Source organism: Ictalurus furcatus, chromosome 27 (genome assembly GCF_023375685.1).
Source record: "Ictalurus furcatus strain D&B chromosome 27, Billie_1.0, whole genome shotgun sequence".
Taxonomy (NCBI): domain Eukaryota; kingdom Metazoa; phylum Chordata; class Actinopteri; order Siluriformes; family Ictaluridae; genus Ictalurus; species Ictalurus furcatus.
In genome coordinates this window covers 9,756,550-9,779,867 of record NC_071281.1, presented here as the reverse complement: position 1 = coordinate 9,779,867, position 23,318 = coordinate 9,756,550, and the positions used below count along the sequence as shown (strand labels likewise).

Genomic DNA, 23,318 nt, shown 5'->3' with positions numbered 1-23,318 from the left:
GATTAAATAAAAATGAACTAAAAATCCATACACATTTTCTGAAGGCAAGTGTTCGGCTGTGAAATTTTCCCTGATTTACTCCAGAAACTAAAATGACTACCTTGTCAAGACACAGATCCTTCTGTCAAGATAGAGATCACTATATATGTAATGCAGTACTTCTCATCTACTCAACAGCACCCTCTAGCCATAGTACTCGGAGGCCACAAGAGTTTTTCTAGAATGTGCAAACTTACACTTGAATTCATGCCTCCTCCCAGACCCCGTTCACCCTGACCTTACGCCTGTGGGACATCTTTATCCTTGAGGGAGAGAAGATCCTCACAGCCATGGCCTACACCATCCTTAAACTGCATAAGAGTAAGCTAATGTCTCTCCTGCCATTCAGTGTGAATATTATTCCAGAACAGTGAAGCTCCAAAGCAATTTATATGGTGCAGTAAAGCTGTAGACTGTCAGAAAGTGTAGCTTCAGTGTCTTTATGTGAAGTGAAGCTTCTCCTTTACAGAGCGTTTGTTGAAGATGTCACTGGAGGAGCTGAGAGAATTCCTACAGGAGAAGATTGCTGAATCCTTTGATCTCAGTGATGATCTAGTCATTGAGCAGCTTCAGGTCTCCATGACAGAATTGCGCAAAATGAAGCTGGACCTTCCTTCTCCAGGTTATATTCTACATGCATTCAACAAGTTGTATATTTGTAGTGTGTTATGTTATAAGAGCTCCATAATGATCCAAACAGGACGTAGGGCTGTATTCAGAGTGCATAGTGAGAATTTAATAGCAAAATTGTGGACATTTGTATTCAGACCTCAGATGAAACTACACATTTAATCACTATTCAGCAGCTGCCAAGAATTATGTATGCAGATTGCGGTTTGCCTAAAACAGTGGCATGACTCCGTTACATGCCATTCTGACCTTGGTCCAGCTTTCTTGCATGATATCAGCCCAAGTGAGGAGCAGTATTATGTCCAATACCAACAAGCATATAGTATGATGTAACCACAACATGTCATGCTGAAATTTATTTTTTTGGCTGAAAAATGCACTCGGAAAGCTATGAATGCCATTTGAGGTGAATTTTATGTACATAAATGTGACACTATTATTTAATTAATAGCATTGTCCCAATAAAGTCCACAATTTCATTTCATACAGAGGACATCGAAGGGCTGATTTTTTTATTTAATTTTTTTATGGCTAAAATTATTAATTAACATCAAAATGAGCACTTGGCCAGATTGTCCTTCAAACCATGGGCACTTTTCTTTTATTTATTTTTTATTTTATTTTTATTTTTACAGGAGAATGTGCATTAAATTAAAAAAATACACTGGCATTATTTTATTAATTCAACAACTAAAAATAGCAAAATTGTGATTGTTGTAGCCAAAAATGTTTGATTTTGCTGCAGATTTTTTCAAAATTTGTGCTTTTTTGTGGAAAACTACTTGAATTGGCAAAATCGCAATTGCATGCAATTGTCTTTCACACTGATGGTAAATGGGACCTTCACCTTGTTGGTAAATGGGACCGTTTAGCTGTAATCATGTTCAGCTTGTAAATCGAAGAGGGTTTTGGGTGAATGCGCGTTGTGATAACGACACACGACGTGATGCGTCTTGGCCCAAATCTGCAGAAATCTGTGGGAATTTGGAAAAATTGCAAGCTCTTCAGAATATTGCGGCGCTTTCTTGATTTTGCATTTATTCATTTCTGTGATCGCAAAATCGCGATTTTGTTTAATTTCTCGTGGCTACATTGTTGTGCACATGAGTAACTGTCAGAGCATATATATTTTTTTTAAAGCAAAATAATATGATGTGCTGGATCAAGTGCTGTTTTAGTAGTTGTTTTATAATTAGGGTGGAAGCCATATTGTTAAATTAAACCAAATTTACAGTGATTAATATGATCAATTCTAAGAGGAATGTCCATACAGTATATATTGACAATATCCTAGACTCCTCTTAGAGGTTTATTTAGATGCTTGCCATCTTCTCATTCATATGTGATTGTAGTATAACAATATCTATGGATTTTTCCCTGTGTAAATATTAACATAACGTTTGGACTTAAGTCACATATTTTGAATATTTCCCATAGTGGTTAAATGACCTTCTATATATCAGTTGTATGTATTTTGCTGACTGTGTTGATACCATTTCTAGCTAAGCCAGATGAGCTGCCACGGAAGCCACTTGGTGTGGAGCGGCCTGTACTGCTGACCCCTATAAGACCCCACAACCCGAACCTGGATCAGGAAACACCAGACAAGAGCCAGCTAGCCAAACAACCTCCAGCTTCGCTTCAGATCTCACTCCAGGAATCGATTGTTCCTGATCAGGGCTCTCCAGAATATAAGTGGCCCTATCAGGATAGGGAAATAGACAGCGAATCTCCATTTCCCTCCCCTGACCCGGTGCTAGTGCATACTGAGATTGTTTTTGGCCCAGATGGAGTGATGGAAGGTCCTGAAGAGCAACCACCACCGTATGAGCCTCCTAAAAATGCTGGAACGAATAACTCTTCACTTCCTTCCCACCTGGCCATGAATACTTGTGGAACTTCAACAGAATCAGCACATTTAGATGCACCTCAGGACATTTTGCAAGGAACTTTGCAGGTGACAGTGGAGGACGGTTTATTTGTAATGCACCCAAGCAAGTGCCAGTTGACATTATCTACAGCCTCAGTGCAAGATTCCCAATATGAGAAGCTTGCAGATAGAGAAATGGTGGAAACAAGAGAAGAGAAAAGATTTGTGTCAGAGAAGTCTATGGTATTAACTCAGAACTGTGCTTTTATTAAAATTCCCCACACAGACTCTGCACAGCAGTCATCTTCCCCACACCGAGAAGTTTCATTATCCACAGCTAGAAGGAAACTGATGACTGTTCACTCAGACCCGCTGTTTGAGCGCCATGATCTTCCCAGTCTGCCCAAATCAGAGACTTTTTAAGCCAGCTGTTGATTCTTTGACTTTTGTAAGGCATTTAGAATTTTTAGAATCCTACAATTACTGTAGGACTACATTACTGCATCACATGGGCAGTATAATACATTGTACTGTGCCTGGGTAGAGATGCTTCGTAAAATCACGCAATGTTCAGTTTTCATGCACCAAGTAATAATTGGAAAAATGTAGGGAAAATTAATTTAAGAAAAATCTTCAATCTTTAAAAGGTCACTCAAATGTTGCTTAAACCAAGAAAAGAATTTAAATAGTGAGCTGGCTCACTGTTACACATGGGCCACAAATTTCATTAATGTATTTTTTTGCCTAGTTCCAATAGAACAATTGGTGAACTAAAAATTATTGGCAGAAAAAAGCCACAAATCCAGGATCCATTGCACAGAAACTAAAAGAAACTTTATTATTATTATTATTATTCATCTTTTTGTTACTTTTACGTAAATTGTAATTTATTTATCTCTCCATGCTTTCAAGCATTAATCATTGCTTAATTACACAAAACTAAGCTGGAAAAAATTTGTTTATATTTATGACTTACAATATTATCTAAACCGCATTTCTTTTAAAAATATGTGACAGTTGTGTAAAGTAGGTATTTACCCTCAACTTTTTTTTTTTTTAGTTTATTTTAGTTGTGTCTCTATAAATTATAATTTGTGGGGCAAGATGGAAGCAAATATTTCTTTACCAACCATAATATGCCATTTTCCATGTGACAACATTATGTAATAAAGCACACACACACACACACACACACACACACACACACACACACACACAGATCTATCAGTTTTCCTGAAAAGGTCAGGAAATGTATTTTGATATATTTAATAAAACAGTTTTCATGAATACTGCACTAGCCATGTTAAGGGAAGAATTAAAAACATTTTGTGCCAGAAGGATTTTCTGTGCCACTAAAGTCTTAAGTGTTAATGTACTGTAAGGCACTTGGTTTAGATTGAACATTTTGTAAATGAAGGTAACGAGCTTTTTGAAGTATTGTATTTTAATGCTTTTAGGCTTTTGTATCTGTAGGCTTTAGATATTTGTATAGTGTAAATTATATTAATACAGGTACTGTGTTAAATTCACAATTAAAAAAAAATCGTTGGGTTTTTTTCATATTATTAAATATTGGTTCTGTTTTATCAGTGATATACTTTTTTTGTGCAACATTAACTGAATGCTGTGCAGAATGCTTTAGGCCTTTAGGATGAATGGTTCACTTTTGTTGGTTCATGCAAATTAGTATGCAGCTGCAGTCATTTGTGGCATAATGCAAATTTTTCTTGCCAAGTATTACATTTTGTAAGCAGCTTCATCCTAGTACTCTGAGGGGAATTTAGTGCTTTTGCCTGTAAGAAAGACTTACCATTATGTAGACTATTTTTCATGTACTCTTAAAAGGCATTACTTAATTTAGCAACAAAGTCAAAAGTAAAATCTGCAGACTTGTGTGCAGTTCTCAGCGAGATAGCAATACACCGTATAGAACTTCCTATGAATGACTGAATGATTTATTATGTAAATAATCAAGATTGTCTTAATAAAATGGACATATAAGATTATTTCACAAAGCAAATCATTGTTTTCAAACTGACCATCAGTGCAATGGGAAATCTTCTGGACAGTTGTAAATGTTAAATTGTTTGTAATTTTTGTATAAAAAATAGTGGTTCTCTGATTATTCTACTTTTACTGATTCATACCAATACCATGTGCTTTAATAGCACATGTATTAATACCACATGCTCGGCTGCGTCACATACATGCTTTTATTTTGTACATCTACTCATCTTGAAACATTAGTGTTGTATTACATTTTTATAATAATCTTTATAATCAGTATGGTATTTCTTATTACTATATTTCACATAACATGTAGTTCATACTGCAGGTGATTTTTCTAGCCTAAATTAATTTCTGTGAATTGATGGTGCCAACATTATTTGTCAATAACTATATTTTAACCACTACAGTAATGTAGTATATAGCCCATAGCCCCACTGAGCAGCACTGATGTATTCCTGCTCCACAGATTCACTGTATGTTCAGCTCAGTAACTCAGTATGCACTGAAGTCACAGTTCACAATATTAGCTCTTAGACAAATGATTGTCGGTTGTGTAACATCTCTTTCTTTTCATTTTTTTTTTTTTTGCTCAGAATGCACTCATTTTTTGCTTTTTTCTTCTTGTGCATGTTTTTGAGATACCTGTATTTTTCTGTACATTCCTTTGTAATGAGTTTTGAGAGCTCCAACCAAAACACTTTGGTTTTATTTACTCTGTACGTTGTAAGGATGCTTAATTTACAATGGTGTTGAAGCTTTCATTGGCAGAAATAGACATTTTATTCAGCTGTGTTGCTTTTTATATGTATTTTTAATGACATCTCTTTTGCCTATCTGTCTATCTGTCTGCCTATCTGTCTGTCTGTCTTCAGTAGGGAGACTGCTATTGATGTAGGGGGCTTTGTTATCTATGTCTCTGTCTATCTATATATCTGTCTCTTTGTTTGTCTGTGTTTTTTTTTTTTTTTTAAAAAGTATGATTTCTTCTGTTTTTTAATCTCATGTATATCTCATACTAAATAGTTTTAGATCTTCAAGCGAAATATAACATAAAACAAGTCAACCTTTGTAAACACCTGAGCAGCCTTAGAAAACACACAATGTAGTTTTTATTTATTTATTGTTTATTAAAACAAAAAAAGGTCCCCTTAAACTTAAAATCTGGTTGTGCCACCTTTAGCAGCAATAAGTGCAAACAAACGCTTCAGATAACTGGAGATCAGTCTTTCAGTTACTTCCAGGACTATGACTATGCTTTGGATCATTGTCTTGCTGTATAATCCAGCTACGCTTGAGTTTCAACTTACGGACTGAAGACCAGACATTCACCTTTAGGATTTTTGCCCAGTGTGTTTCTGAAAGTAGAGACATGAAGAGTGATCTTTATTGATACAAGAGAGGCCTCTAGGTGCTTTGATGTTGTCCTTGGCTCTTTTGTGACTTGCTGGATGAGTAGTTGCTGTGCTCTTGGAGGAATTTTGGAAGGTCTTCTAGGAAGGTTCAATACTGTGCTTAGTTTCTCCATTTGGAGATAACGGCTCTCACTGTGGTCCTTTGGAGTCGGAGAGCTTTTGAAATAGCTTTGTAACCCTTCCCAGACTGATGTATTTTGATCACCTTCTTCTTCATCATCATTTCTGGAAATTCTTTCAACTTTGGCATAGTGTGTTACTGGTAAGACCTTTTAACCAACTTCATGCTGTTGAAAAAGTTCTATTTAAGTGTTGATTTGATTGAACAGGGTTTGCAGTAATCAGGCCTGGTTGAGTCTAGTCCAGCTGAACCCCATTATGAATGCAGTTTCATAGACTTGGGGAATTAGTAACTATGGGGGCAAATACATTTTCACACAGGCCCAGTTGGTATTGGATAACTTTTTTGCTTCAATAAATAACAACATCATTTAAAAACTGTGTTTTTGTGTTTACTCAGGTTGCCTTTGTTTTATTTTAGATTTTGTTTTAATTTATGAAACTATTTAGTATGAGATACACACAAAACAGAAGAAATCAGGCAAATACTTTTTCACAGCACTGTCTATCTATCTATGGTATATTACTGTGTCTGTCTGTCTATCTGTCTTATCTATCTGCCTGTCTGTTGACTGCATTGTTACAGTACAAAGCACAAATAAATGCAGTAAATAAAAATTTACCAATAGTATAGAACTAACTAGGTAATTTTTATATAACAGTATAATTATATGTTCAGTGTGATACTTGATGACTATTCACTACAGAAAGAACATTTAGGATTTAGCCTCCACACACACGGATGATCAATATGGTCCGACATGAATCAGAGCAGACCGGCAGTATTTAAAATGACCAGTAGATGGTGCCAAAGGTACAGTTTCTGATCTGTGCACGCTATAGCAAGGATTAAATCTCCCCAAGACAATGCAGCATCTCTAAATTATTTCATGCATTATACAGTCACGAACTGATCTAGCATGAAGCAGCTCCATCCATACAGGAACAGATGCACATATTGCCTGAATTATTCATTCTGCTGTGTTTTAGGCTGTGCACTCCAAAAACAATAGCTGTCCTCATGAGGTGGATGATGCAGGTGCTTCAGCAGTTGAGTCAATTCCTCAAGCTAGGAAACAGAGCTGTAGACCTGATCCTGTCTCTAGTCTCCCGAGGACATTGACAGTGACATGAGCGGTTGTGTGATTTATTCCAGCTTTTGCCAGATAGTAAAAGTCATGCATCACTGTAAAGATGCAATGAGAAGTAGAGGCGCATTGTCATCCATCTTAACTGAGAGTACCTGTGTCTCTGTACAACACACTGATCTGAAATATTTTCATCTAAATGGACTGGTCAGGATACACTACATAACACCAGTTATTAAATTCCAACTCCACTGGTAAAGCTACAAACAGAGACATGCCATTCTAGTACACATCAGGCAGATGTCTCTATTGACTCAGACCTCTAAAATAAACACAAAGGACCAACTTATCATAACAGTGATTAGGACCCTTATGAGCTAAACAGCACATCTGAGATCAGACCTGATGGACTGTGAAGAGTTTCCACCTGCTTCTCCATGTGCTCTTTATTGTTCTGTCTGAATCATAGCTACTTCTTCTCACAATTGGGCTGCTGGTGTACTCCATAAAACCGCTATAATCATCTTTCTAACGGTTTGTTGCCTGAGGGCATAATCTCATGCTTTTTAGGAGAGACTGCCTTCTTAATTTAAACACACTCGTCATATTCATATTCATATTCAGATCATATTGTTCTTATTGCAAGCCTACAAGAATAATTGGATCAGGAGAATGAAAATTTGACATAACTACTTTATGTGGTGCCAGAGTGTGTGTACAGTTACAAATTTGGAGGTAAAGTTGGTGTTTCTGATTGCATGTAAACAAGGAAAATGGAGAAAAATGATCTGAACTACTAAATGCATAAATTAATGTCACAGAAATACTTGTTACTGTACAAATAAATATAGGTTTGTTTCATATTCAGGAATTAATTGTAAGTAGATGATAAAGTTGAAGACTGCATTATTAATCTACCTTTAATAATTGTCAAATTAGATTCATATTCAATTATGGGCAAACGTTTGTCATAGACTGGCATCCCATTCAAAGTTCATTTCTGCTTTAAGACCTAACCAGGATAAAGTAGTTACTGAAATGAGATGAGTTTGCTCCCCTGTGGTTTATGGATGTAAACATACCTCTATTTTAAGTGTATACATGCTGTACTGTGCAAAAGTTTTGTTATAGTGTTTATTTCATGACTTTTGCATTATTGAGTCGGTACAAAAACATTTTAGATTTCCAAACATTACTTTTCCAACAACAAAAAAAATATTGTTACAGAAAAATGTTTGTATGTCAGTAAAGAAAGCAGCATATTATATAATAGACCACGTTCCAGACAAAAAAAAAAAACAAAAAACAAAAAAACAAAACAAAACAAAAAAAGAAACATAAGGAACACTGTTGGGTTTTTGCATGCAAACAAACAAAAAAAAAAGAAGCAAGTGCGACAAAGTGTACAGAAGAAGATTCTCCAAGATGCTCAGTGAAACTTCCCGCCCAATTTCCTTGTAACACTGTACAAATTGTACCCGAGACTACTGATGGGGTTTTTTTTAAACAAAGGACTGTCACAGCAAATATTGAATTTATTTAGTTTATTACTGTTTACAGCTCTTTATAGTATTTTTTATGCAGAAACGTTTAATTTCATCATTTATGAAGGCAGTTTTGCTTTACAGCATTTCTTTGCACAGTGTATACACAATGTGCACAGTACTGTATATAATATTATTATTATTATTATTATTATTATTATTACCAACAACAACAAAACAACAACAACAATAATAATAATAGTAGGGTAATATATAATTATGTTCGAAAGATTGCATCCCCTATGGTTTTTTGGAGAGGAACGAAAAATATACTCCAGTGTTAAGAATATTTTATGATGATGATGATGATGATGATGATTAAAGGGCGTGTCAATTTTTGCCCTTAACTGAAGCACTGTATTAAGCAGGGCAAATGACAGTAGGCTATGTGTGAGTGCTTGTGTGTGCACGCGCGCGCGCGCGCTCATGTGCATTGGCCTAGCTGCGTGTGCGCGCGAGTGTGTCTGTGTCTATGGTGGATCTGGAGGTGGCGCGCGCAAAAGCAGCGCGAGCGTTTCAGAGTGCTTGCGATGATGCTGGCTCGTTTCTCCATCACCGCGCGCACATAGGCTTTTTACGTGGATTACGTTGGAATTTTGCGCTACGTGTGATTTGGAGATTAAAGAGAACAAAGAGCGGTTCGGTGCGGAGAGAGAGGGAGAGAGAGAGAGAGAGAGGTTCACGCGTACGGGACACCACGAACGGAGAGAGTTCCAGGTTCCGTTAGTACGAGACCTGATCGGATCCGTGATAGGATAGCATGAGACAAATACCAAACCAGTTCAGAAGTTAATGCATGTGGATGCATTTCAAAGCGAGCATGTCAGAGAGGCAGGATTAGGACAATAAGCAATTGAACAGATCTTTTTTTCTTCTTCTGCCCAAATCTGTTTGGACTTGATCTTCAGAGCTGAACTTTACACACTGACCATGCAAAGTTTGCAGTGTGCTGGTCCCGTGTCATATTTACTCACAATCTGCATTTCACAGCACAAGAACCTGGAGCTGAACATCGAAAGATACATCTGCCATCTGTAGCAGGTGACTATGCTTTCATCTCCATCAACAATTTGCCTCCATCACAGCATCAGCACCTTCAACACTGACTCTGGCTCAAGCAACATGAAAACATCACATCCAGACATTCATCAATGGTAAGTCTTTATTGTGGAAATGAACTAAATGTGTGATGTGAAGTGTATCTGATTGAAATACTGATTTCTCTGCAGGGATTAAGTGTAGGAGTTCTCAGTGGGTTAAGACATGAGGAAATGTAATGAAAGTGCTGCGTATTGTAATGAGAGAAAAGGAATCGGTATAATTCTCATCAGATGCCTCTCAGAAAATTGTTAGCCTATATTAAATCGGTACTTTGATTACATTAGATATGCAGTACAAGCACCTGCTGACTATTGCATTTTTTTTCCACACAGCAAAAGTTGTGTTAGCGAATGAACACCTGCAGTGCTGCATTAATACCTGTAGAGTTTAATTAATTTTACAATGTCCATTTTACACAGAGGATGTTGAATTAACTTTTCAAATATTGTAATATAAAAGAAGCGAGTTCTCTAGTATTCATTTCATTCTTACATTATTTCCATCTATAGCAGGAGTTCCCAAACTTTATTGTCAGCTGAAACCTTTCAACCTAAATTATTTGCCACCGAAGATGTGAAGCAGGTTTATCCATCCATCCATCCATCCCTCCATTTTCTGTACTGCTTATCATACCCTGGGTCGCAGGGAGACTGGAACCTATCCCAGGGGACTTGGGCGGGGAACACCCTGGAGGGGGTGCCAACCCATTGCAGGGCACAATCAGACACACTACGGACAATTTGGAAATGTCAGTCAGCCTACAGCGCATGTCTTTGGACTGGGGGAGGAAACTGGAATACCCGGAGGAAACCCTTGAAGCATGGGGAGAACATGCAAACTCTTCACACACAGAGCGGAGGCGAGATTCAAACCCCCAACCCTGGAGGTGCAAGGCAAATGCAGGTTAATGTTAAGTGAATTTTTTGCTTATTGAAAAAGTTTTATTTTACTCATTTACTACTTTTGTTGTGGGGGGCATGGTGGCTTAGTGGTTAGCACATTTGCTTCACGCCTCCGGGGTTTGGGGTTTGAATCCTGCCTCCACTCTACGCATGGAGCTTGTTCTCTTTGTGCTTTGGGGATTTCCTCCGGGTACTCCGGTTTATTCCCCATCCAAAGACATGCAGTGTAGGCTGATTGGCATTTCCAAATTGTCCATAGTGTGTGAAAGTGTGTGAGATTGTGCCCTGCAATGGTTTGGGACCCAGTCCAGGATGCCCCAAGTTCCCTGGGATAGGCTCCAGGCTCTCCGTGACTCTATACAGGATAAGCCGTATGGAAAATGGATGGATGGACCACTTTTGTTGCTTTTTTAATCTATTCAACCTTTCCTTGTTTGGTTTTATGGCCAGGTTTTCATATTTTGGTCCCTAATGTCTTTTAAAGAAAGCTGCCTTTATACTTTGATTAGACAGGCACTTTAAACATATCACACCCTTGGGAAAGGGCTTGGCCTTGTCACTGTCCTTGCACATACTGTGAGACCAAATATTAAATAGAACTTAGCTAGCTAATGCTACAATTTATGTTTAACTCTCACATGCTTAGAACACATGAGTTCAATCAACTTCTATCACTTTTTTTTACTTTTTTCAACATTGACATTTCCATTGAAGTCTCACAAACCCATTGCAAAGCCACCACAAACCCTTAGATGTTCGTGAACCCCTCGTTGGGAAACCCTGATCTATAGTATTAGGCTTTTTTTCTGTGAAATATTCAATTTACTCTTGCAGTTACTCTTTCAGTATTGAACTACCAATTACTAATTAATGCATACATAGCATTCTCTTACATTGTTGAGTAAACATTGGGTGTTAAAAGAACGATTGCAGAATTGGATTACCATTTATTATACTGAATAACACCCACATGTTGAATAAACTCGTAGTTTTTAACTGACAGTTACAGAATTAAATTAACACCTGAAGCATTGACTTAATTCTTGCTTCTTGTTAAAGTGCTGATTTCAGTGTTACAGTCTGTTTGATAAATACACACTGTAAGTGTGAGTCTACATAAATTTTCCTTAAACACTTCCAGTACCAGAGCAGTAAAAAGCAGTCGTCAATCCCCTCCTGAATTCTCCATTGAGCTTGACATGCTACTGTGAGGAGGATGCGCTTCCCTCTGAAGAAAATACGCAAGCAGTTCAAGCTCCTCCTGCTCCTCGTGCTGCTCACGTTTGCCATTGGCTTCACCTACCTGCATGTCATCCAGGGCAGGGCCATCAAACTCCACTCCAGCTATGGCAAAGGTAAGATCCAATTGAGTCAAATTAATCTCAAACTCAAGTAGCTGATAAATAAATAAATAAATAAAAAGTAACCATGAGGCTAACCTTATTCCCTCACATTGATTTCTTAGAATTAACAATTAAAGGCATTGAAAACCCCAGTTTCATGTTAAGTTGTTTGTGAGTTTGTGAGAATCTGTACCACCAATCGATGTGGCGTTTCTTACAAGCCTGATATTGATCTGGAGAGCAGGTTAATGAGGATGACGGCACTGAACATCAGAGCTGCCTAAAGTAATCTAAATGAAGCTGCAACTCAGTTTAATTACTATCTTTGTCTGATTTAAGCACTTAAAATATTTGCTAACTCAATTTGTCCTCTGGAATATTAGATCTTTGAAAATGGAGATAAGAATAAAGAACCAGACCAGAAAAATATTCCTGAACTGAACTGAAATTATTCATTGGGCAAAATTTATACATAACTCATATTTCCGTTATGATTGTGCTCTCATTGCTACTTTTATTCTGGCTTCATCTGGCAAAATGTATACATAGGTGTTTTTGTACACGTTCTTAATTTTATTAAGAACACCAGTACACCTGCTCGTACATGCAGTTATCCCATCAGCCAATCATTTGACAGCAGCATAATACATACAATCATGCAGATACTTGTCAAGAGCATCATTTTGCACATCAGAATGGCAGAAAACATCAAAACATCAGAATGGGGGAAAATGTCATTTTAGTGACTTTCACAGTGGCATGGCTATTGGTGCCAGATGGTCTGGTTTGAATATTTCAGAAGCTGCTGAGCTCCTGGGATTTTCACACACAATAATCTTTAGAGTTTATACAGAATGGTGCGAAAAACAAACAAAAAAAAAATAAAAATTGTGTGGCAGTTCTGTGGGTGGAAATGACTTGTTGATGAAAGAGGTTGGAGAAGGATGACCAGACTGGTTTGAGCTGACAGGAAAGTTACAGTACCTCAAATGTACAGTACCTTCATAACCGTAGTGAGCAGAAAAGCATCTCAGAATGCACAACACGTTGCAAAACTTAAGACGGATGGGCCACAGCACCAAGGTTCCACTCCTGTTAACTAAGAACAGGAATCTGAGGCTGCAGTGGGTACAAACTTACCAAAGCTGAACTGGTTTGATGAGTCTCATTTTCTGCTGCAACATGCAGGTGGGGGTGTCTGAGTTTGGCACCGACAGCAGGAATCCATGGGCCCGATCTGCCTTGTGTCAACAGTTCAAGTTGCTGGTGGTTGTGTAACAGTGTTGAGAATGGCACTGGTGTTGGTGTTTTCTTGGCACTCCAGTCTAGCATTGTTTGAATGCCACAGCCTATCTGAGTATTGTTGCTGACCATGTGCATCCCTTTATGGCCACCATTTTATCTTCTAATGGCCACTTCCAGCATGAAAATGCACTATGTCACAAAGCACAAGTTGTCTCAAAATGGTTCTATGAACATGATAATACGTTCAGTGTAATACAGTGGCTTCCCCAGTAACCAGATCTGAATCCAAAGAGCGCCTTTGGGATGTGGGAGATTCGCAGCATGAGTTGCAGCTGACAAATCTGCAGCAATTATTTGATACCAGTCTTAAAGGAATGTTTCTAACACCGTGCGGAATGATGAATTGAGGCTGTTCTTAGAGCAAAGGGGTCCTACCCAGTCTTAGTATAGTGTTCCTAATAAATTGGCCAACGACTGTACAGTATATATGTTTGTGTGTGCTCATGTACCCAACCAATAGTTTTTTTAGGGAGAATATATATATATATATATATATATATATATATATATATATATATATATATATAGTTTATACAATAAAGTGAATAATCTTTCCACCACAAGGATCCTTCCATGCTAATATTTATGGTCAATTTTTTTTAGTTTTTTGTTTTCTTGTTTGTTTGTTTTGTGGCACCAACAAAAATAGTTAAATAAAGAGGTTCATTAGGAAACCAAAAATGGTTCTGCAGTGCCATCACTACAAAGAACCTGTTCTGGCACCTTTATTTTTAAGAGTGTAAAAACAGCAGATGTCAATGTCAGCAATATTCTAACAACACTGTGAACCAAACCATTATTCCAGCAGATGTTTTTGATCATGGCAGGTACGTTATGTATATAATGTTATAGCATGTCCTTTCGTGAAGCTGTCCAATTCAGATTATGTTCTCTTTTAGCTGGTTATAAATTGCCATTTTTCAATATGTGCTGCTGTAAAAAATGTGAAATCTGCCTACTTTAGTGTATGTGTTTGTACTGTAACAGTATTTAATGCATAAATATACAAAGGAGAAACCCAGTTGCAATGCACAGAAACCACTGATCATTAAATGCTCCTGATCTTGGGTTTATTACTGAAAATGCGGAGGTTTGATCATGGGTGCCTTTCAGGGAAAAGCAGAGAAAAGCGAAAAGCCTCTTGTATTTTTGTCAAAGTGAAGGATTATCCATCTGTGCCAGAGAATCCATGTCGCTACCACACATAGAGTTTTGTGCTTATATGGTATAACTGCAGTTTTAACTGCAGTAATTATCAAGCATTTTCCAATATGCTTCATGAGAAAAGCAAAATTCGATCATTTGAAAATCTAGTCTATATTTAGCATTATCTTTAATCCTCGTGATGTTTGCGTTTACATATGAGAAGGATTAGTTGTTATATGGCCATTATAGTTGAGTAACGAATGGACCTCTGAATTTCTAATTATGCAACAAAGCTCAATGCTTTTTCTTCCGGTTCTCCGTGATTGTTATTTCAACGTGTAGCTGTGTAAAGTTGACAGGACAAAGCAGGAAGAGCGAGGAATCTTTTAACCCACAGGTTAATGGAATTTAGGTCGGCTCACATAATACGGCCTGTTCACCGCCCTGGCTAATGCTCATGCAAATGAGAAGTTTGGACGGCAGCCACCGTTATCTCAAGAGAGACGCGTTTCAAGTGATAAGAGAATAAGATTATACTACATGTGCTCAGTTAGTGCATTTAGGCATGCTGAATCCCAATGGACATATATAAGAGAGTCATGGAAGAAAGGAACTGAGAGGGTGATTACAGTTCGGTATGAGTTATACTGTATGTTAAAATAATATGAGAGTTGAAATATGAATATCTGTGAAAATAACCTTCTTCCCAGCTCTGGTGTAAGCGCTGCCTCCAACAAACATGAATAACATACTCAATCAGCTTGCTTTATTTAATTCACCATGAAAATTCTGGTTTAGCTCAGAGACTGATAATATAGTATGTATGGTAATTTCATATTTTCGGTTCTCCGTTATTGTTTGAAAGCTTTTGGTGTTGCACTCTCAAGCATCATTTTTCAAACAGGAAACATGATAGTTTGTTTTTTTTTTTTTTTTTTTAATACAACTTGCTACTACATATTACAGATTACAGATAAAACAGTGAAGAAAAGATGCATCTGAGTTTAGTAAGCCTCAAAATGAGAACACTTTTTTGACATGGCCCTCAGTGTTTTATTCCTCTTAGACCACAGCAATTTGCCAACGATCACAATTTTTGATTAATTTTAGAATATCATACTCTTTAATTGTTTCTAGTTACATATAATGTCCCCGAAACTAGTTAGTTCCTGTTATCATTTTCCTTATAACAGCTATAAACAGTCTTTCCCTCACGAACCACAAATCCCTCCCTCTTGAACTTGAACTTAAATTTAAACCTATACCTCTGAAAAGCTCAATAGCTATACACACACTAAATTAATGTCTCCATACAGAAAACATCACCATATACACAATTATACACTTTGTAAATCGGTTTATGTAGAGTATCCACTACACAACTACCTGGGTAAATTTCTGTAGAAGTAATAGCGTATTACAACAAGTGCAACAGTATAAATCTTGCTGCTGGAAGTACTGTCTGAACTGTGCCATTGTTCAAAGTTGAATTCTTTCTGACCAATCAGAACTGAACTTTCATCAGCGCTGTGATATAAAATATGACATATAACCATAACCATGTTTTTCAGGGAAAGATTTCATGCGAGAACCTATTTTCTACCAATGAAGAGAACTTCCCTAGTGAAAAACACTTCCAAATGAAAAGACTCCCACTGAACACAAAGTGGAGAGTCTCAATCAGAAAGTGTGTGTAGCAGAAAATCACTCATATTATTTTATTTAAACCAAAGAATAACATGTTATTTAGGTTCCATCAAGGCAAGAATGTTTTAATAAAACCTAAAAGAGCTGGGTGTAAAAGCTACGGGAGAGGATATGATACGAGTGACACTACAGTGGCCAGTCTGTCCAATATCTGGATAGAATTAAGTCTGGTACTTACAATATTTCTATTTAATCTAAGATCCAATTTATCTTTCACCTATCATATGTGATATCTGTAATAGACCATTTAAACATAATATATGTACCAAATGTGGTTGTTGTATCTACAGTATATTATAATGTCTTACTTACTTCCTTTTATAAAGCTCTAAAGCACTTCGTCTTATTTGAGTACATGCCTGAAGTAAATATGTCTGATGATATGACCATTTATATCCCCGACATAAAAATGTTTATATGAAATCAAGACTATATATAATTTAAATTAGCCTGAAAAAACAGACATCATTATATCTTTTAGAGCTTTGAAAGCTTTACGAATTCAATTAAACTTTTGTCACATTGGGATTTATGTGGTGAGTATATTACTACATATGACAGCCATCTTTTATTTGACATAGTTTACAGTTCAATTTTGTTTTTGTTTTTTTTTTTACCAGATATGAAGTAAAAATGATAGTTAATTCAGCTAGGAAAAGGGAAGCTCATATGTGTATGCGGGAAAGCGTTCAGGATGACGTTCTCACTGTGAATCTTTAATAAGGCTCAGTCCTCCAGAGGAGAGGAAAGGAGAGGAGAGGAGGCGGGTGTGTACCGTGCTGGCGGAACAGGCAGCTCTCTGTTGATTTGGCTCAGGGCAAGGACACATGGGGCAGGTGGAGGCCCACTCAGCAGCCGAGTAGGAAGTGCAGGAGGCATGCGATTTTGGCAAGCATGCTTTGAGAAGCTGCACCCTGGGCAGAAGGGATTGCTGCAGAGCCAAGGCTTTGTCAAGACGAATATGTGTTAGCTGCTGCGTTAGAGGCCAAAAGAAGATATTTTAGGCCTGGTTATTTTACCTCTGATGAAAATGTATCCTCCTTGATAATTTGAGGATCTGACAATCACATGTAATATATGCAGTCGCTAGTCTTGCTCCAAGCCATATTGAGTTTCTCAGTGATAAAGTGGAATTTAGGGCAATTTTGCTGTAAAATTACATGAAGATATTATTTAAGTGACAAAAGATTTCATTCTGTCAAAAAGTCTACATATACAGATTTATCAGGACTGCTGTTGGGTGGATCTTTTTCGTGGCAGAATAATGGCAGTGCCACTGCTGTACTGAGAATGTTCTGCCATCCTAATAATATCTGGTCAGTGCTTGTTCTTTTCGGCTGATGGACAGGGTAGGGGGCAGTGACGGCTGGTCATGATATTAGATGAAAGGTTTAAAAACAACCATCTGTCTATAGCTTGATAATGAAACTATTAGAGCTGAGTAATGCGTTGTATCACGAGGTCTCATCGATGGCATACTAAGAATGATGAAGGGTATGTTCAGAAAAGTTTCATTCAAACGAAAACACACTAAACCTTTGGTTCTGTCATCTGTCCTTTTGTACTTTAATTGGACAGCGTGTGCTTACTCTATGTATGTTTAGTTTCTCATGCAAAAACATTTTGGGGAAAATTTGATGAAGTAAATAATCCACCTCAATCTTGATAATTACACGTGCGATTATATTTCACATGCCTTTATATAGCATCTGTTGAAAAAGCCCCCAATAGAAACCATCACAAACGTTCTCATGGTTTCCACTACAAATACCATTACAAGCCATCAGCTGTTAACTATTAAAACCATTACCATTAATGGCCCATAAGGGCATCCACTAGGCATAACATGTCACCAATAGAAGGCAACAGACCAGACAGCGACCATTACAGTTTCCATTAAAACTAATACAATTCCCATTATAACTATTTTTTTCCCTCATTATAACCCTTTTTTTTTCAGAAGGGCAATCACTGCTGATGATCTGTTATGGATGCATCAGTGACATGGGATGAAAAGTTTTAGCCACAAAGCACATGAAATCTAGGGGGTGTTTCACTCTGTGTAATCACCTACCATGACTGTCACTGACAGGCTGTGTGAATCCACACTGGGTTAGAATCCAGTCTGGGTTAGAAACAAATCAGCCCCAGCCTCACTTCTTCAAACAATTTGTTGTAATTTTTTATGAACACTACTGGTAATGTGCTTGGATCCACAAAAATCCACAAAAAAATGTGAGACATTTCTTAACAGCAAATCTGCTGTGGATGCCAAAACCTTTCATTGATCTCTTATTACCTTTGACAGACAGTAGCCACCCCTGGTACAGCGTGTCTGACAAAATGTACACAGCAGATGGGCTGCAGTCAGTAACTGTACACCAAGAAAGTGGCCAATACAAGGTATTTCAAATAACCTGGCGACTGAGATATATTCCAAAACACAAGATACAATGGAAGAACTACTCATGATAGTAAATCTGGTTATTTTACTCTTGGACATGGTTGTAAAATAACCTTGTTTAATCCCTATTTATTGCTGCATTATGAAAAATGTAGTACTTAAGCAGCTGTGGGGAAAAAATGTTCAATTATTCACCAACCCTGATTCAGTGAACATTTGCATCCTGTTGGCATTTAAGCATCTGCTCTTCATCAAGTCGGAAAATTTCCAAATGTCATCATTGTTTTTTTCTGAAGTGTTAAAAAGGTGAGGGTGTTGGATGTGCTGCGCAAGTGTATGCGAACATGCAGGCATTTGTGATACACAATAAAGTGAAAAGACAAAGACAAATGTGAAAGACAAAGAGAGAAAGAACGGGATGGACGGCCTTGTGAGCTTGGTCTGAGCATAAAACTGGACAAGCATGCTATGGGTTTGGCTAAACTTTGGTCAGTGATATCACAGTTTTGGCTCTCACCCTAAACTAAAGATCTTCACAGAGAAGATAATCTGCCTCTAACAGCCTCAAACACAGCCTTATTTACTAAGTTCTCCCACCCTCATTGATATTCCTGGAGGCTGCACTGCTGAGCTCAGGACAAACTTTGGAGTAGTAGATGCTCAGTTACAGCCTCGTTTTAGTCACACAGGAGCCGTTATGATAACTTATTTAGGTCATGGATGGTACTAAACAGGGTTGATGCACATGCCATGGATTTGTAGATAATCTACTAGGCTGCATGCAGGATGTGGTTGCATTGTCACATGTAGGTTGGTTAGTGCTTGAGTATGAATTAAACGGGCAGTTTGTAATTTTTTAAAAAAAAAAAGTTTGTTTAAACATAATCTGGAATAAGTCTGATGCAATGGATTTCTTCATTTTGCTCACTTTAAGCTTTTGTTTACATTTCATCTGGCCCTGAAATAAGCCCCGCCCCTGAATAGTGCTACTCAGCTCTAGAACATTCCCTTAAAAGGAAATATACAAAGCATGCATAATTTCAAGGCTTGGCAATTTTTTCACTGTAGGGCTCTAAATATTACAAACTGCAGCTTTAATGTTTAATGTAAAATTTTCAAATCAGGTACACAGAAAAAAAAACCCAACAGTATTAATGTTCTTTCACAAGCATACATTACAAATCAATGTATGAAACATTCATTTCAATGCTCTGTATGTGATGTTCTGAGTGTAATTTAACCACACCCACCTCTATTATTACATTATTTGAATAAGATCGATATGTAATACATTATTTGACCTATGTTGAAACATGTTGAACGTAGCCCACTTCATGTGTGAATTTTGTCATTTTCACGACATATGCTCATGAAATAGGCCTAAAACAGTTTCAAAAAGGCAGTTTCAAAATGCTGTAAGTCTTTATTTAGGCTGCAGAGACTACAGAGATGTTTCGGAAACTCCCTTGTTACCATACCATGTTACAATGTGACTTGCAAGATCCATTGTGTTTGCAGAGAAGAAGAGCAGTTAGGGTTATTTCATGAGCCCTGCCTGTTTAATCACATGTCATGAAAAGCACTTTACACATGAAGTGCTAAATATGGCCGATATCCTCAATATGTTTTAAAAAGAAATAGGTTGCATTCGAGTGCATGTGTGATACGTTGACATGCAATGTACTATATGCTTGTGACTGAACTGATATTCGTTGTATAGAAGTGCAGGTAGGTTGCATAAAATTAAAAAAACGAACATTTTTAATACATTCCAAAGTATTTATGGTCTATAAATGGCCATGCAAAGTATCACCTCACTCATTAGTGATATACCATGACCTGGACATCTGAGAAAGGCCTTGACCTATATTCATAATTCTCAGTTTTCTGAGAATTCCAAAAAAAGACAAGCCTGAAAAAAAAATGCCTTAAAGAACTTGGAGCACCAACATGGTTTTGTAAATGCGAGTCATTTTGGGAACAGAAGGGAAAACAGCCCGTGACTTATCCATCTGCCAGCCTACCCTGCTAATGCCAGCTGTATGGACCAGTTAGCAGGTTTGCTTCCTCCTTTCCTCTCTCTCTCTTCTTTCTGACTGCTTGGCTGTCTCTTTTTTCTCCCTTATGTATGCATTAAGCCATCATGGCCCAGAAAAATCCACAACACCTGCGGTTATAACGGGAGGCTACAAACAGCAGTGAGGAGTTAATTGCAGAGATTAGATCTTCAGTGGAGCAGGTTTAAACTCCAGAAAAAGCTATTATAATAAACAGCATTAACAGTGTCTACTGTTCTATTGTGCTGTATTGTATTGAACCATCTCAGCATCAATTCTTCCATTGAATGTAGTGAATTAGCGTTGAAAAAGCTTGCTTTTTTCCCAGCATGCAGTTCCTCTGATGTGGCTTACAGAAACACTGCATACCATTAAGTCAATTCATGAAATGGCTATGTCTTGTCTCTACAGTTTTTCAATTCGCTCTTTTTTATTTTCCGAAGCATGTATTGAATCCTAAGTGGATGGAAGCTTCTTCTATAATGGATGGTTCTGTGTGTTGACTCCCGTGTGGAGCTTTGATAACAGCGTGCAGCTCTCACTATTGAAAGCGTGTTGTGAGTGCAGGTGCAGTTTGTTTCAGTGTTGTAGTGTTCCACGTGGGAGGATAGTGGAGCTTTGCCAGTTTTAACATATTCAGTAACAGTTTCGATGAATCCTGCATTCACAGTGCAGCATAAACACATTGATAATTGTTATATAGCATACATAATTCCTTATACATGCCAGTTATGGTTGCATTCATGCCGCTTTTTAAAGCATGGTTACATTGGGTTACATTGTGCATTATAATGTCTGTTCTCATAATCTCATAAGATCACTAGACTGTCTTTAAATCATTTAAAAAGTGATAAAGTGTTTCATTTCAGGCTTTACTTTAAGCCTGTAATGACCTGTTAAACCTTTTGAAATACCAGCACTCACTACAATATGACATTATGTCAGGAATAAAATATTACAAGGTGTGCTGTTTTCCAATAACAGCATGTCCCCATGTATTTTATTCCTCTTATGCCACCAGGCTTGGGGAGGAACGGAATACATGTAATGGCGTTACGTAATCAGGATACAAAAAAATGGGTAATTGTAATCAGTTACAGTTACGTCAAAAAACAAAATGGGAATACTATCAGGATTACATTTTTTTTTTTTCATTTAAATTGATCTTTTGACATGACACAAAATAGACGGCTGCTTGATTATAGTTCTGGTTCTCTCTTGCAAGTCGTGGTTCACATGAGCAACCTGCTGGTGTATTTGGTTGAAATTAACACAAATTGTTCTCTGAAATGCTTTTGTTAGGGTGACCATACGTCCTCTTTTTCACAGTCATGTCGTCTTTTTCGGACCTTAAAAAAGCATCTAAATTTGAGAAGCTGTCCGGGATTCGGCTTTAGTTTCATTATGATGTGTTTATGGTCTAATACTACAACATGTGTGTGCATATTTGCATCGCTTTAACCCCTGTCTGTAGTTCCCGCCTTCTCGCACACCAATTGGTCGATTCTAAAAGGCTTGCAGCAATTTAAATATAATATATTTAAAAATATATTTAAGTATATATATTTATGTGATGCTAATAGTGTGTCTTTTTTGGTGTATTAAAGTCTGCATTCGTAGTAACACTGTTTTGAAGACACGCTGTTATTAAGACACCCCACCCCACCCAATGGAGCAAAGTCCTTTGTCCTGAATACGCTCTCGTGGTATATGAAAACTTAAATGAACAGATTTACAGTACGTCTGACTGCTATAAAGAGCTAATATTGGAGACTCCTTCCATTTTAAATAAACATCTCCTTACAGAAATTGTCACCATACACTGTAAAAAAATGACTGTAGATGTATATAATGTAGGATTTAGAGGAAGTATTACCAATTATTAGTTTATTTACATGTGCACAGGCCTGTAAATGGTCTGCACTTATATAGCGCTTTTATCCAAAATGCTTTACACTGTGTCTCATTCACACACACCAATGGTAGCAGAGCTGCCATGCAAGGCAGTAACTTGCCATCATGAGCAACTTGGGGTTCAGTGTCTTGCCCAAGGACATTTTGGCATGTGGAGTCATGTGGGCTGGGAATTGAACTGCTAACCCTACGATTAGTGGACAACCCGCTCTACCACCTGAGCCACAGCCGCCCAGGCAATCCAGCTGTATTACTGAAATATCACCCCATTGCTGCTTTACAAAGGTTTTTTTTTTTTTTTTCCAGAGCAAATTGGACTTGATTAAAGTAAAATGCTCAGTTGGTAACATCTCTATTCCTGTTGTAATCTCTTAAAATGCGTGGCAGATTCACCTGACAAATTTTTAGCAGCATTGTTTCAGCGAATCTCACATTGTTTCAGACTTAATCGGTCGCTACAGAACAGATTCCCACTCAAAGAGCAGTGTTATACATTTTTCTCTTTAGTGTCAAGAGAATTGATGAAAAAAAAAGTGTTGTTCATCTCTCTAAAATGCTGTTTTTCTTAGATAGGATAAATGTCAAATAGGACAAATCTCTCTCCTTAACATTATAAGGTTTTATCTCCCAATCGTTCTTCTGAACCTTATAACACTAAGGTCATGTTATTCTCCAGATAATATTGTGTTTTGTTTTTTTATTTTGAAATCCTACAAGCTCTGTCTA

At 37.4% G+C, this 23,318-nt stretch overlaps 2 protein-coding genes across 3 annotated transcripts in view; both read left to right on the top strand.

Moving 5' to 3' along the window:
- si:ch211-288d18.1 (USP6 N-terminal-like protein) overlaps positions 1–7,764 on the top strand; it is a 42,457-nt gene extending 34,693 nt beyond the window's left edge. For both annotated transcript variants that reach the window (XM_053616539.1, XM_053616538.1), the window contains 3 exons: positions 261–360; positions 509–661; positions 2,172–7,764. In XM_053616539.1, the coding sequence (XP_053472514.1) occupies positions 261–360; positions 509–661; positions 2,172–2,962 (1,044 nt within the window). In that variant the 3' untranslated portion in view covers positions 2,963–7,764. The remainder of the gene's footprint in view (positions 1–260; positions 361–508; positions 662–2,171) is intronic.
- Positions 7,765–9,115: 1,351 nt separating this feature from the next.
- b4galnt4b (beta-1,4-N-acetyl-galactosaminyl transferase 4b) overlaps positions 9,116–23,318 on the top strand; it is a 101,812-nt gene continuing 87,609 nt past the window's right edge. The window contains exons 1-2 of the mRNA XM_053616540.1: positions 9,116–9,867; positions 11,858–12,071. Of these exons, the coding sequence (XP_053472515.1) occupies positions 11,933–12,071 (139 nt within the window). The 5' untranslated portion in view covers positions 9,116–9,867; positions 11,858–11,932. The remainder of the gene's footprint in view (positions 9,868–11,857; positions 12,072–23,318) is intronic.